The sequence below is a fragment of the Hydra viridissima genome, unplaced genomic scaffold, assembly GCF_058129835.1.
Source record: "Hydra viridissima isolate aposymbiotic clone 2 unplaced genomic scaffold, HvirCarnegie_v1 scaffold_13, whole genome shotgun sequence".
Lineage (NCBI taxonomy): Eukaryota > Metazoa > Cnidaria > Hydrozoa > Anthoathecata > Hydridae > Hydra > Hydra viridissima.
The window spans coordinates 8,846,566-8,861,547 of record NW_028324312.1 but is presented as its reverse complement, the minus strand read 5'-3'; the positions used below and the strand labels follow the sequence as shown (position 1 = coordinate 8,861,547).

At 29.1% G+C, this 14,982-nt stretch overlaps 1 protein-coding gene across 1 annotated transcript; it reads left to right on the top strand.

Moving 5' to 3' along the window:
* Window positions 1–7,886: 7,886 nt before the first annotated feature.
* LOC149880333 (MYG1 exonuclease-like) lies at window positions 7,887–14,759 on the top strand. Its single transcript, XM_090070156.1, has 8 exons — window positions 7,887–8,546; window positions 8,890–9,139; window positions 10,395–10,625; window positions 11,191–11,269; window positions 12,516–12,638; window positions 13,398–13,544; window positions 13,875–13,909; window positions 14,283–14,759. Exons 1-8 carry the CDS (start codon window positions 8,486–8,488, stop codon window positions 14,440–14,442), a joined length of 1,086 nt encoding a protein of 361 aa, XP_089926282.1. The 5' UTR covers window positions 7,887–8,485; the 3' UTR covers window positions 14,443–14,759.
* The last annotated feature ends 223 nt before the right edge of the window (window positions 14,760–14,982 follow it).

Below are 14,982 nucleotides of genomic sequence, written 5' to 3'. Positions count from 1 at the left end.
TCAACGTTGTGTGCTAGCAGGGATATTTAGAACAAATTAATTTGAAGGTTGCTGGTAGTATTGGTGAAATAATAACGAAAGGCTTGTTGTATGAGCTAAAAGTTTTAAACCCATATTTAAACTATAAAACTGTAGAACGTGAGTATCATATAGATTTTCCTAAGAGAAATTCATTGATCGGAAGATTATTGATTGCCAGCAAAAATCGTCCCTTAAAGTCCGATATTTGAATATAACAATTACTGTTATTCTTCTTCAACACAAAACACAGCTGCCAAAATCTATATCTTGTCTATACTATCCAGTTTCTAAAATTTTTTAATTTGATTAAAATTTTTCTTTTTTTAAAAAAAAACGCAATTTTTTATAAGATTAAAAGTTTTTGAACTAACATCATAAAAATTTTTTATGACTTTTTGACCAAAAAGTTTTGTTTTTTTTGAAGTATGTCAGTTTACTAATTTAGTTAACAAAATTTACTTTGGGGATTTTTTTTACCTTCGGATTTTACTTTTCAATCCAAACATTTATTGTTGTGCACAATCTAATTATTCAAACTTGGTCGAATTAACATTTTTCTCCTAAAAGTACCCTGATTTTTGTTTTTTCAAAAGGTTTTTTTGTTATGAACTCGTCTTTGTTACGATTCAAACTATGGTTGACGTGTCTAGTTCAATTCAGACCTTCTAAAGTTCTAAAGTTAGCATTTCAAGTCCCCTAGAGCTGTTACATTAATTGCCGGAATCCACTTACTAACAATCGGCTTTAGGCTGCTACATTGGAGAGGGTTTTATAACCCATTTTAGGATTCTCATGTTTTCTCTATTTGACTCTGGTTTTTTATCAATTATGAATGGCATTCATATTTGTTACATCAATCATAAAAGCCTGGTTTTAACACGAAGATCTCTTGGAATTGTCAAGCATTAATAATTAAGATTTCTTAAGAATATTAAATGATATTAAAACGTATTTTAAAATTAATTCATTACACTTTTAACTATGAATTGAACAATTTTTACATTTGTAGAAATGTTTTCTGTTAAATATTTCAGATGTGAAAAGTCGTTTTTTGAAAAATCTGCTAAACTCAAGTTTCAAAATTTCCAATAAAAGCTTTTGTCTTTGCAAAAACAATTCGAAGACGTTAAAGTGCAAAAAATGAAGAGTTACGTTAACAGAAACTCTTCATTTTTTTGCACTTCTCACTGCATTCAATATCCCAAATCTTCTTTCATGATTTGTCATAAAAGAACATTATTCCTTTCCAAAAAACAGCACTACCCCCTCGGTATTCTTTTTACCCCTCGGTAAAAAGAAGTTTCACTAAAATTGAATTCCGCTAACTTTTCAGAGAATGAACTGCCGGACGTTGGGATATGAAAGATCTATTTGGAATAATTTGTATTGAAAGAATATAATTTTTTTTTTATTTCTTGACTACTTTAATCTTTTCATGATTTTATAAAGTCTAACACCGTAATAACCTAATGTAAACCATACTCTAATTCAACAACCTTATTACATCTGAAATTGTATATTATTCAGATCATTTATTGTTTTGATTTGTTTGAAACATCTAACGATTTAAAATCCTAATATAAAATTGATGAAATGCTCTTTTAATTTTTATTAATGTTATGTATTAGAGTTTTTTAACGTCCTCCAGCTAATTGACTTGTGGACACATGCCTATCCGTCCAGAGGAGACCCTGTGAGCGTCGTCCCAGAGTTTGCTCCCCCTTCGGGAAGTAGACAAAGACCCACCGTCGTCTGGATTAGTATCCTGATGACCGCTTATGGGAGGCTAGCCCCATGTTGATCAGGTTTACTTCCCCGTCAGGTAAGTATTTTTATTAACATTATCAATATAATTTATGTAAATATTATTATGTTTTTAATTTTTAAATTTGAATTTTCTTTGATAATTTAAATGCTTGTGGACGATAAACTTTTCACGCCAAATCGCATCCTGCTTAACTTCGTTGAAAACAAATTAATTATTATGCTCTTTATCTTTAACTATATTTTTTTTCGTTTTAAAAGTTTTTTTCACACCGCTTCGTTTTTTACAAGAGAAATTTTCAGAGATTGAATTTCATACGAATTCTCTGGAGTAGCTGCATCCATGAAATTTAGGCTTATTGTAATCCTCAATACATATATAACAATAACTAGTGCGAAAAACCATTGTCCTCACAATTCAAAACAAAGCCCTTAAAGTGTTAAGAATCAGCATTTGGTTCTTATAAAATATGCATAACTTATACATACAACCCAAAATACTTATACATACATACATATATATATATATATATATATATATATATATATATATATATATATATATATATATATATATATATATATATATATATATATATATATATATATATATATATATATGTATGTATGTGTGTATGTATGTATATAACAATTTTATAAACACACACAGAGAAATGGGGAGGCCTTATTATAATAAAACGAGGGCAAAGTATTTCCATGAAAATTATGTCGATTTTTAACTTTTTTTGCAAAATACTTAAATAAGAATTTACTTGAACAGAGTTTCATTTACGCATCAGATGAGATTTTTGACATTAATTCTCCTAGTGACCTTAGAAAAACCAGCTAAAGATGCAGATGAAGATATGGCTTGATTTACACCACTTAAAAATGGAATAAAAACAGAGGAGTTGATGTAGAAGATAAGGTGTAGACTCCAGTGTTACTAGAAAAAAAAAAGCAATAATGGAAAATAAACAGACAATGACTGTTAAAGAAAAGAGAAGACAAACGAATGATGAAGAAACTGTTCAGTTGGTTGATTATAACAATTGTTTTGTATTAATAAAAAAAAATATATATTATTGATCAGTCTTCAAACTTTTACTTTCATTTTATGCAAGGGGTGTAAAACCTGATTGAAATGAATATTTCAATAAATACAATGAGTAGATCAAAAAAGCTAAATAGGCAAGTGATGGCAAGAAAAACAATAACAACTTAAAGATAACGTTAAATCAGATTAAAAGACACTTCACTGGGACGGGAAACTTTTGAAACAAACTTTTGTTCGCAAGGTTTGAGTATTTAACTGTTTTGGAATAAAATATATAAAATCGAGTGGTTTTCCTGTGTTGAAGACAATCGCTCTTCATTTAAAAAGGAAGCAAAAGCTGATGTTAAATTAGATTTTAATGATCTTCAGAAAAAAATTTGCTGACAAAAGGTTTCCCTCAAAAACTTAAATTGGTCCCAACATCTTGAAAATTCTTTCCTCAAAAAAAAAAAAAAAAAAAAAGCAGACGAAGTTTGCGTGATCATAGAGAAAGAAGTAAAATCTTAACATAAACAAATTGATTATAAGGAAGTTGCAGAATTAGCAATTTATCTCTTAGACAAAACAGAATATAAAATATGGAAAACGTGTGAGGAGAATCTTTATGCCAGATAATACACTAATTGTACACACCAAAGATGTTTATCTTTAAAGAAGATTTACTTTATTCTAATGTAGTAAAATTGAAAATCTTTTTGACTTTCAGCTCTGTTCTGTATGTCAAAGCTTGACTAAAGGCAACAAAAGGTTCTGATGCACCATTTAATGATATTCAGTTATAAAAAGATCTAGGAGTTCTGGGATATACCTTAGACTTTTCTGTTGCAGCTCAGAAAGCTCAAGAAGTTCTTAACAGGCACTCTTTTTTTTCAGTCTCTTTTTTAATAAAGAAAAATTGCGTTTAAGTTGAAAGATGTGGGAAAGCCACTTGCTATCAATTCTGGAAAACCTACTCTTCTCATCTATTCAAAAGAAATTTGTTAACAAAAGATCTTGGTTGCTCTTTCATAATTTGAACATTTTCATAAATCAAATATCTTCTTTCAGATTGAGAGGAGAAGGCTATTTGAAAATTACAAATGTCAAGGTTACCAACAATGATGCTGAGCTTTTTTCTTCTAGTTTGGTTCGCTTTTTTAAGTTTTTTCAGTTGGCTTTTGTTGTAACCATTTTTGTTGAACATTTGAATTAGTAAAGTTATCTCGTTTTGTTAATGTAAATTACTACATATGGAGAAAAAAAAAATCAATCCGAGTGTGACACCCCCCATACAGTTTCATTATCGTGGATACCATCACTATCCCCAAAAGTAAGAAAAATATTTAGAAAAGTTGGATATAGAGTAGGTTTTAAATCTAATCCTAATTTAAGATCACTGCTAACTTGTAAAAACAGATCTAAATTACCACGCAATAGCCAACCTGGAACTTACTTAATTGAATGTAACTGTTTAAAAAAATACGTTGGCGAAACGAAATTACAAATTAGAACTCGAAGCCATGGCCACAAAGAGGAGGGGGAGGGGGGAGTGGTGGACGGGGAAGATTCCCGGGGCCCCCGTGTGTGTACAAATAATTTTTTAAAGTAATTTTTAAAAGATTTAAATAATTTTGACTTTTAAAAAATTTAATTAACTTTTATTTTTAATTTTCAATGAGCAGAGCACGCTTCTTTTGGTTCTGGGTATATAATTGATCATAATGAGGACCCCCAAAGAAAACTTCCACGGGGCCCGAAATTTCTCTCGGCTGCTATGCTCGAACCCAACAATATCAAAAAAGCTTAAACAAGGGCAAACATCATCAGTCTGCAATAGCCGCACATAGTAAATCATGTTCAGAAGAAATGAATAGGGAGAAAACTAAAACTCTTAAAGTAAGACAAAAACATTTGATCGGAAGGTCAGCGAGGCGCTTGAGATACAGAGGCACCAATGTTCCCTTCTAAATGGGGGAATTAATCTCGATAATTGGGAATTTGTTAAAACTAAATTTTGGACACCGTTTTTCATGTTTTTACGTAAGGATAAAAAAGGAAGAAGCCATTCAACTGCTGACGTCAGTTAATTTTAAACCGTTTTTTGTAACTTAAAATAATTTTAAGGGCTGATGATGCTGGTAACCATAACTCAGCAAAAATTTCTCATAAAAAAAAATATTTGTATGTAGAGAATTCTATTATTTGATGTTTATGTATATATATATAAAATGAAGAAACAACTACCATGTATGGTACTTAAAGTTTCATGCCAAACGGCAATCATCAGCCATGAAATACAAAATTATATATATATATATATATATATATATATATATATATATATATATATATATATATATATATATATATATATATATATATATATATATATATATATTAGGATGTCCCGTTTTCAGGGTCACATTTTATTTTGACTGCTCCTAGCATTTTTCTGCTGTGTATATGTGAGAAAATGAGATCTGTAAAGTTTTAGAGCTCTAACTTTATTTTTGTGACTACACAAGCCACACTAAGTTTCAAAAATCATGATCTTTGGGTGAAAAAAGCCTATATTTACAGTGCTTGTGTAGTCACAGTTTGAAAGATGCAGGCTAATCTTATGTTGAACCATGTACTACTAACCCTCATTAGTTAGAAAAAAATTGGGAGCAGTTTGAATAAAACCGCTATTTAGGTTTGAAGTGAGTTCAAAGATACGCAGTTGACACAATTTACCCATTTTTATGTGGTTTGAGGCGGTTGACAAAATCAAACAAAATACTGATCTAATCATTATGAAATGGGTCTAAATCAATTTCTGAACCCTTTTCAAACCTAAATAGACCAACGAAAATCCAAAATCGGTAAAAAGGTACTAATTATATGCTTAATTTTATTTATATATTATACTAGACATATTTTAAGCACTAATTCTACAACATATTAACATTTTCTTTTATTTCCACCACTCTCTTGGGGTCTTCCAGCCTTTCTTTTCTGGTCCACTGCTAGGAGAAGATCTTGCCTAAGCTCTTCATTATGGCTTCCATCAACAAAGTCCTGTATAAGCTTAACATTCCTCTCTGCAGTATCATTAGTTACAGGAATGTAGGAGATAAAATCCTTAAACTTTGTGTAGCCAGACAATCTGTTCCACATACTAGGTGGAATTTTCATCCACTCAAGCTGCTGGCTATCCATTTTTAAGATGTTAAATATCAAAATGGATTCTGAATCAACAAACACAGACAACCTGGACCTTTCTCCTTCTTTATCAATGAAACCTGATACATTAACCTTCTTATACATTGATGACAGAGGATCCTTTTCCTTTTAATCATTTATCATCAGGATTCTTTCAGCAACTTCAGTCTTTTCCTCATCTGACACTCCAGGATACAGTAAACTAAATGGAACCAAAGTTTGATTTAGATACCATGTATGGTTTGCAATCCTATCGAGACATTTGGCTACAACATTAGGTCTACTCTTCATGTATGACCTCATCTCCCAGATTGCTTCTATGTCATGTCTTGGAGAAATTACAGTCTGAGACGAGGTTAAGAACCACTTTGAATAATATAATGCTACAAACTCAGAGATGGCCTCAACTTCTCTTTTTGTAGAAGCTATGGAAACAATATCTGTCATTTGGCTCAGAATTTGCAGCTTCATGTAATATATAGCCTGTGCCATAAACCATGCATGATGAAATGCTCCATGTTGTCGAACTGTCAGTTAATCAATCTCTGGGGATAAATAGAATTGAACAATTTCTGCTAGTTCCCAATAATCACCTCTGGGTAATATTTGTACCTACTTTCAAAGCCATCTAAAAATATTTCTAAAATAACTTAATTTAAGTAATCCTAGAGAATATTATTGAAAGAAAAAACTTATGAAAAAACAAGAGTAAAAATTGATTTTTTTCTACTTACTGCTTGATGTTTGCGCAGTGTAGATTAATTGATTCCATATTTGAATTTGAAAAGTTTGTTTTGATCAATTTGAATAAGAGAAAACTCATCCAACAGCTTCTTGAAGAGTTGATTATCTGGATCTGAGGTTGCCCTGAAGAGCCTTGCAACATTCTTAATATGACACTCATAGACATGATATCTGCAAGCAAGATGCATAACAGGTCTTACAAGATAGATGTTTAACCTGGAATTTACTCCCTTTTCTTTACCTGTATTTGGTGTAGTGGTGTCAAATACTTGACCTTTAATGTCTTCTTTGAGTGAGTTTTCTTCTAAAATCTCAATAATCTTCTCAGTATGACAAGCTCCAGTAGAGTCAGTGACAGGAGGTACTCCAAGCAAAAATGTTCTCCATCACAAGTTACACTCAATGCTAAGCGCTCTCTTCTGAGTTTCTTTCCATCAGTATACTCTTTGACTAGCTTTCCATCAAAATGAAGAATCATATTTGATCCAGCTTTTGCTCTTAAAGCTTCCCTGGCTTCTTCCGCTGTTTCCTGTATGACCCCATCCCTTACCGAGAAAATGTATTGTTCCAAATAACCCCCCTCTCCAAACCCCAAGGTAAGAATTTGTTCACCACATTTAGATTGTAGCATTCCCCCACCCCCTCCCCCTCCCTAATTTATATAACACGCAATATTATAGGCTTTTTTACATGTTTCAAATTTTATCACTTCAGGAATGAATACTTTGGAAAAATATACATCACTTTAACATTTTTCAACCGATTTTGACACCCTAATATATATATATATATATATATATATATATATATATATATATATATATATATATATATATATATATATATATATATATATATATATATATATATATATATATATAAACGATAAAGAAAAAACTTTTATTATGGAACTTTAAGTTTCATGCCTAACGGCAATCATCAGACGTTAAATTTGACAGGACAAAAGAGACCCAGGAAATCTGTCTGACAAAAAAGGCATTTCTTGTATGAAAATATCGATTCGTATCGATACGATATTATATCGAGCGCGATCGTTTACCGAAATATCTTGTTCGATCCGTCATAAATAAAACGTGAGGGATTTTTAAAAAAATTTAGCAACAGAAAGCATACGAGATTGGCTACTCACAATAGTATAATTTAAAAGAAAAAAAAAAGAAAAAAAAAGAAAAAAAAAAAAAAACTTAAGCAATTATGTATCTGAAAGAGCATTTGCATTTGATTTGAGTTTAATTTTAAAACTCACAGTTCTTTTTATTACCACATTCTTATCACATAGCTTATTAAATATGGTACTTCATAAAGTTTATATTTACTGCTTATTAACGAGACTTGCTTTTTAGTTGTTTTTTTTTTTTTTTTGTAGTCTTCTCTGTTAAAATAATTTTGGAAACCATTGCATTGCTTCAAGTAATTGTGCTTTGAAAATCCCCCTTTTTTTAACAATTTGCAAACTGTATACAATGATCCAGGAAAAAAAGACCCAAGAAATCACTCAATATTAATATTTCATGATTTTTTTGGATAATAAAAGATTATGATAGTCTTTAATGATGATTAAGATTTTTACAAAGAAGTTAAGTGTAATGCTATTTAATGAAAATAATAACAATTCATTAATATTATTATTGCCTGTGACTTAGTTGATTATAACAAATTAAAAGCGCAGCCCCTTTAGTATAACTAACATATTTTATGTTTGTATCTTTTATGCATAACAAGTTTTTACATAAGTTTGTTAAGTTCTATGCTTTTGGTAAGTTTTTAAATTTCAATTTTTTATTAAAATATACATATTAAGACCACAGGGGAAAATGAAGCAGATTTACATTTTTAAAATTATCACCTCTTTATGATAGATAAACTCAGTTTTGAATCTACTGTAAAGTGGAAATAAAACAAAAAAACAATTGAAGCCAAAATTGTAATAAAATGTAACAACAATTATTATCTCTAAACCACAAAAGACTGCTATTTTTTCTTGTGGACTTCAATCATATTTATAAATATGAAGATAGTGTAAAAAAATAACATTTATTAAAGTAAACCACAAGATGTGTAAAAGCAAGGTATCTTTTAATATAATCTGCTTACATTAGGTTTATGCAAAATGCCATCATCTTCTCCAAAAAAACAATGTGGAGATTTGTTATGTGCTATTGGAACACATGATGGAACATTTCATTGTGATGAAGTTCTGGCATGTTGGATGCTGAAACAGCTTCCACGTTATAAAAATGCACAAATTGTTCGAACTAGAGACAACACAAAGTTAAGTCAGTGTGCAATTGTAGTAGATGTGGGAGGGATTTATGATCCTGAAAAGAATAAGTTTGATCATCATCAAAGGTTTGACTGCTGTTTCCATTTTTAAATATCCTAAAAGTTTTATATTCAAATCTTATCTTATGGCTATATTTTTTTGAATCCAGATGCATAGTAATGTATCCATCAGTGTGTAATAGTTATAGAAATGCATGAATATTTTAGTATTTACTATTAGTTTAGTATATAACCTGGTATTACAGCTTTTGGTAGATAAAATTGTTTATGATTTTTACTGGGTTTTAATGGTGATGTGAGTCATGGGACTTAGTGCTATAGTCTCTTTGAAACACCATGGTGACACAATCATGACCCTGATAAGAAGGCCACCTTAACCACTACACTAGTAATAGGATCAAAGCACCAATGATTTTTTTTTTCCCTTTAGATTTCATAAGTTTAAATCTTAATAGGTAAAATCTAAAGTTGTAAAGAGAATTTTTTTAACATCATTTTTCCTTATACTTCCAAATGCTGTTCTTGAAAAAAAAAAAAGATTGATGTTTTTTTCTTGAGAAAAATCCTAAGCATTATGGGATGACTGCTCCAATGCAAATCAAATCATGACCAAAACCTTAACTTCAGTTTTTGTATAACAAGTTGGCAGTTGGTAGCAAATAATTTCTCTATTATTTTATAACTTTGTGTTTTTTACTTAAGTTTCCATTTTCAACAAGTAATGAATACAAAGTCATTACAACTAAATGCAGTTTAAGTTTTGGTTAAATATTTTTCTTCTGTGTTTTTGCCTCATTGATCCATTCAGGTTTAAACTAATAGCGTATAGTACTTGAATGCTCCTTTTTTAACTTGATGGTCTTCCAAGGTAAACTTATTTAAGGGAGGTTACTTCCTTAATTATAATTGATCTTGGTCTGTAAGTATTTGAAGTGTGTAGAAATTATCCATACAGAAACTAGAACACAATATCAATCAAGCAATATCAGTCTACTTTGTGTTAATAATTTTACAATTGCAAATGGCGATTCAATAATCAAACACAATGATTTAATTCTGATAAAAATAAGTATAAAATTAACATTAAAAGTAAGTTAGTAATATACAAAAATAGACTTTCACAAAATTTATATAGTAGCATGCATAAATCAGACTTTTAAAGAGATAAACAGTTATTAACTTTATTATTATTAAATGCATAAATCAGACTTTTAAAGAGATAAACAGTTATTAAATTTATTATTTTAATACAAACTTAAATTAGAAAGTGTTTTCAGTCTTGTCTTCTGACTAACATTCAACTTGTATTATGACATTTTAGGACATTCACTGGTACAATGAAAAGCTTGGGTAATATGAAATGGGAAACAAAACTAAGCAGTGCTGGACTAGTATACTTGCACATGGGGAAAGAAGTTATTTCTGAGATTACACACTTAGCTCAAGATGATATAGTAGTGTCTCGACTATATGAAAAACTGTATGAAAAATTTATTGAAGAAATTGATGCTGTAGATAATGGAATTGATCAATATGAAGGATTGGAACCAAAGTTGGTTTTTTAAATTTTGTTTCATAAGCACTTGATTATTATGATTAAATTGCAATTGGCTGAATTTTTCCATGACATCAAGGCCACAATGCTACAAGCTTTTTTATAGTTTGTAATGAACGAAAATAAGTTTTAAGAATAATTCTTCCAGTGTTCCGCAAATTATTAATCTTTTAGTTGTGATTCTAAGTTTACTTCTGAAATATAAAACTTGTATTTTCTTTTTATCTTCTTACCATCAAAGTGAAGTCAATTATTTATTTCTCCTCAAACTAATCTGACTTTTAAAATTAACCACTTTTGTACATTTTTCCAACAATAATTTTTGGCCTATATCTACCTCTGGGACCACTGGATTCAGGTAATCTTAATACTAATGCTTTAGTATTGTAAATTTTTCAATAATTTCTTTTCCTTTTTCTCTTTTCAATTAATTTTTTTTAAATATTGTTTTTTGTATATATGGACGCAATTATGGATGAATTTTAGTTAAAATATATGTGATGATCAGATGATGTGATGATCAGTTGATCAGATCAGATGATTTTAGTTAAAATTTTTATAGATACCAAGTTACAACTACATTATCAAATCGAGTGGCTGGTTTAAATCCTGCTTGGAATGATAAAAATCAAGATGCAACGGTAATTTTATTTTGTAAGGAAAATCCAAATGATTAAGCTTTACTGACTACTGTGTCCAGTTGATTAAAAGTCATGTAGTTGTTGCATTTATTTTTCCTGAAACATTTTTAATCATTCAAACTAGTGATTTATGACCAAATAAATAAAATTTCATAGTTCAAAGTTAAATTAAATGGCTCTTTCTATTCCATATAATTAGAGGTCAGATTCTTGCCCAATATTTATAACAAAACAAACTTTAATATTAAATGATACATGATTAGTGATAAAGGTCTTCATCTTTACTAAAACAAGCTAAATGCACAAAAAAAATTTAATTCAACATTTATTTGAAATTTTGTTTTTACAAAATGACAATTGACTAAAATGAATTTTTCTAAAGAAATTTTTTTTTTTTATTCCAGTGCATTGTATCTATTTGTAGTTTCAAAAAAAAGTAAAAAAAAAAAGCTTTTTTAATTTTTATTATTATTATTATTATTGTTGTTATTGTTGTTGTTGTTGTTGTTGTTGTTGTTGTTGTTATTATTATTATTATTACTACTACTATTACTATTATTATTATTATTATTATTATTATTATTATTATTATTATTATTATTATTATTATTATTATTATTATTATTATTATTGTTATTATTATTATTATTATTATTATTATTGTTATTATTATTATTATCAGTGTCAGTACATTGATATTAGTCTTGATTTTTACATTTTTACGGTCCCCCAGCTCCAATAGCCAATCAGCTTCACAAATGCATTCAAACTTCCCTAAGCTAGGCTTCTCAGTGCCCCAACTCCACTAGCTGGAATATTTGTCTCTCACATTTCTGCACTGCGTTAAAAATATATTTAAAGTTTTAAAAAACAAAATCTTTTTTTCACAAGATTGAAATTCTCTGATTATATGTTGAAGGTTTAATGGCATAGTAAATATGGTGGGCTTCATTAAAATTCAGTGAAAAAATTGTTTGTTAAAGCAAAAAAAAAAAAAAAGAGTTTTTTTGAAGGTCATGTGACCACTTTCATTTTCATTTTCGTGATTTAATTTTAATGAGCTGGATTAAGTTAAATTTATTTATAATTTTATGTTACTTATTTTTATGGTTTTCTAATATTGTAAACACTGCTTATATTATTACTATTATTACTTTTACTATTTTGTATAAAAGCTGATAAAAATTAAGTCCTTAAAATTTATTTGGTAACATAACAACTATTTATAATCTTTATTTGTGTTTAGGACGGATTTTACAAAGCCCTTGAAATGGTTGGGACCGAGTTCTTAGACAGAATCCATTATTACAAAGAATCATGGCTGCCAGCTAGGAAGATTGTTGAAGATGCAATCAATGAAAGGCATCAGGTCTGATATTTTTAAATATGGATTTGTGTTAGTATTTTTTTAATATATATGTGAATCAACATTTTTGATTAAGGAAATCAATAAAATTAGTTAAGTTTTTAGTTTCTTTTGTAAAAAGTTCAAGACTAGGAATTTGTTTAACAGAAAAAGGAACGTACATAAATCTGCATAAAATGTATGAAAGTTTATCAAAGTTTTCTAGTATTGACAATTGAAACATAGCTGAGAGTCAAAATACAAAACTGATAGTAATAATATTACACAACAACAGTACCAGAGAAAATTACTGCCAGCTTAAAAGGGAAGCAAAATCAATAATATAAGCATGCATTGGAAATTGTTTCACAGTACTTAGTGATTATAGCACCATGTTAAAGTCCTTAATAATCAACTCATAATTTTATTTCTTAAAACTGAACATATCCAGTACAATATTATTATGTGTTTTATCAAAAAGTTTTTGCCTGCTTAAAAGAAATAAAATAATGCTTCTAAAGATATACATTTAAAATGATCTAAAGTACGCAAGCATGATGATATGCAATTCATCATAATCCTGACTTGATATCTCAATCTAGAAAGTTAGAAACTTTCGATTAGTTAATTATTAATCCTCAAATTTATATTTGTTTTATTTTTAAATTTATTTTATACCTATTGTTTATCTATGTCAATTTTTTCCCTCCCCCCCATTCTTTAATTTTCAAGGGTGTGATTTCAAAAAGAACAAATAGATGAAGGAATATTTTTGTCTTCTAGATTGATGAGAGCGGTGAAGTCATTGTGTTTCATCAATCAGGTTGCCCTTGGAAAGAGCATTTGTTTGACATTGAAATTGAGAAGAAGATTATTCCCAATATAAAATTTGTTTTGTATCAAGACCAAAATCAGAATTGGAGAGTCCAGGTAATTTGTTCAGCACTGATGTTTCATAACATTCATATGCCATGAATTCTTCTTCAAAAAATTATATACACAGTACATTTACACATGTAATGCATGTGTACACTTCTTATTGTTTGTACTACGAATGTATGTAAACAAATGTATCTTACTGTTTAAACATAGTTACATATTTCTTTCCAAAGAAATTGTTAAAAAATGTTTTATTTATGATTTAGGAAAGTTTTTTTTTTGCATTTACTTTTTATTTCGAAAAATAAATCTCTCGTACGTGTGTGTCTAAAGTACTTCAGGTTCTTTGGAAAGTCTGAGGCAGTTTAGTATTTATTTTAGTGTGTTCCGTTAAAGCTGGGCTCTTTCGAAAACAGGTAAGAGTAACTTCTTTATTACACTTTGTTCTGCTTTGAAATTACTAAGTTTCAATTATATGGAGGTCATCCGGTGAAATCGACCTAGACTTGCAGGATTTTCACTCACCATCTTAGCTTGTCAAAAAATAGTTTTATTGGCTATTGCAAGTTTCAAACATAACATCAAATAAATAATAAAATGATAAGTAGTAATAAAATAAAAAAAAGTAATAAAATAAAATAAATAATAAAATATTGGTAATAATTTTAATAATATTCCAATAATAATTTTATTTTCGTTTCGAGTTTCTTGTTTAGTTTTCACTTACTTTCGTTTTTTAATTATTTGAATAAATATTTTTCATTTTTATCTTTCTTAATATTTACTTAGACTGAGTCTCTGCGAATCATGGCGTGGACTTCGTGACGATATTCTTTCCTCTATTACCGGAATCTCTGGATGCATATTCGTTCATGCTTCTGGTTTCATTGGAGGGAATAAAACCTACGAAGGAGCTTTGCAAATGGCTAAAACGGCCCTCAAACGATAGAGATGTGTGGCTAAAACAGCCCTTAAAAGATTTCACTCTTTGATTGATTTCATTCTGCTCGAAATAAATAAAAGCTTTTGTTTTGATCATGAGAAGGTCAGATCGGCTATAGTAACTCTAAGAAGAACTTACGGAGGTATTCTTGAGGATGTCTTGCGATTATGTTTGCTTCAATTACATTCGGAGTTGTATCGACAAATGATTTGCTAAGTATTAAAAACCAATAGGGTTACAAAAAATGTAGAGTAGTGCTTTTTTTCTGTCATGTTTTAAAATTCAGAATTTCATTTAATAAGAATGAAACCTAAGATGATTGACGGAAGGTTTTTTTTGATCGTATAAATGACGTCATTGTCTTTAAACATGGGGGGTAAAAGTTCTCTTAAGGCTAATTAAATTCATTTTGATGAGCACCATAAAAAACATAAGAAATACCCAAAAGTTATATCTTTTGATAGGTCAATGAATATACTTTGTGAAAGAATCTACAAATTTTAACTAAAAATGGGTCTTTTTACTTTATGTCAAGTATCAACTGTC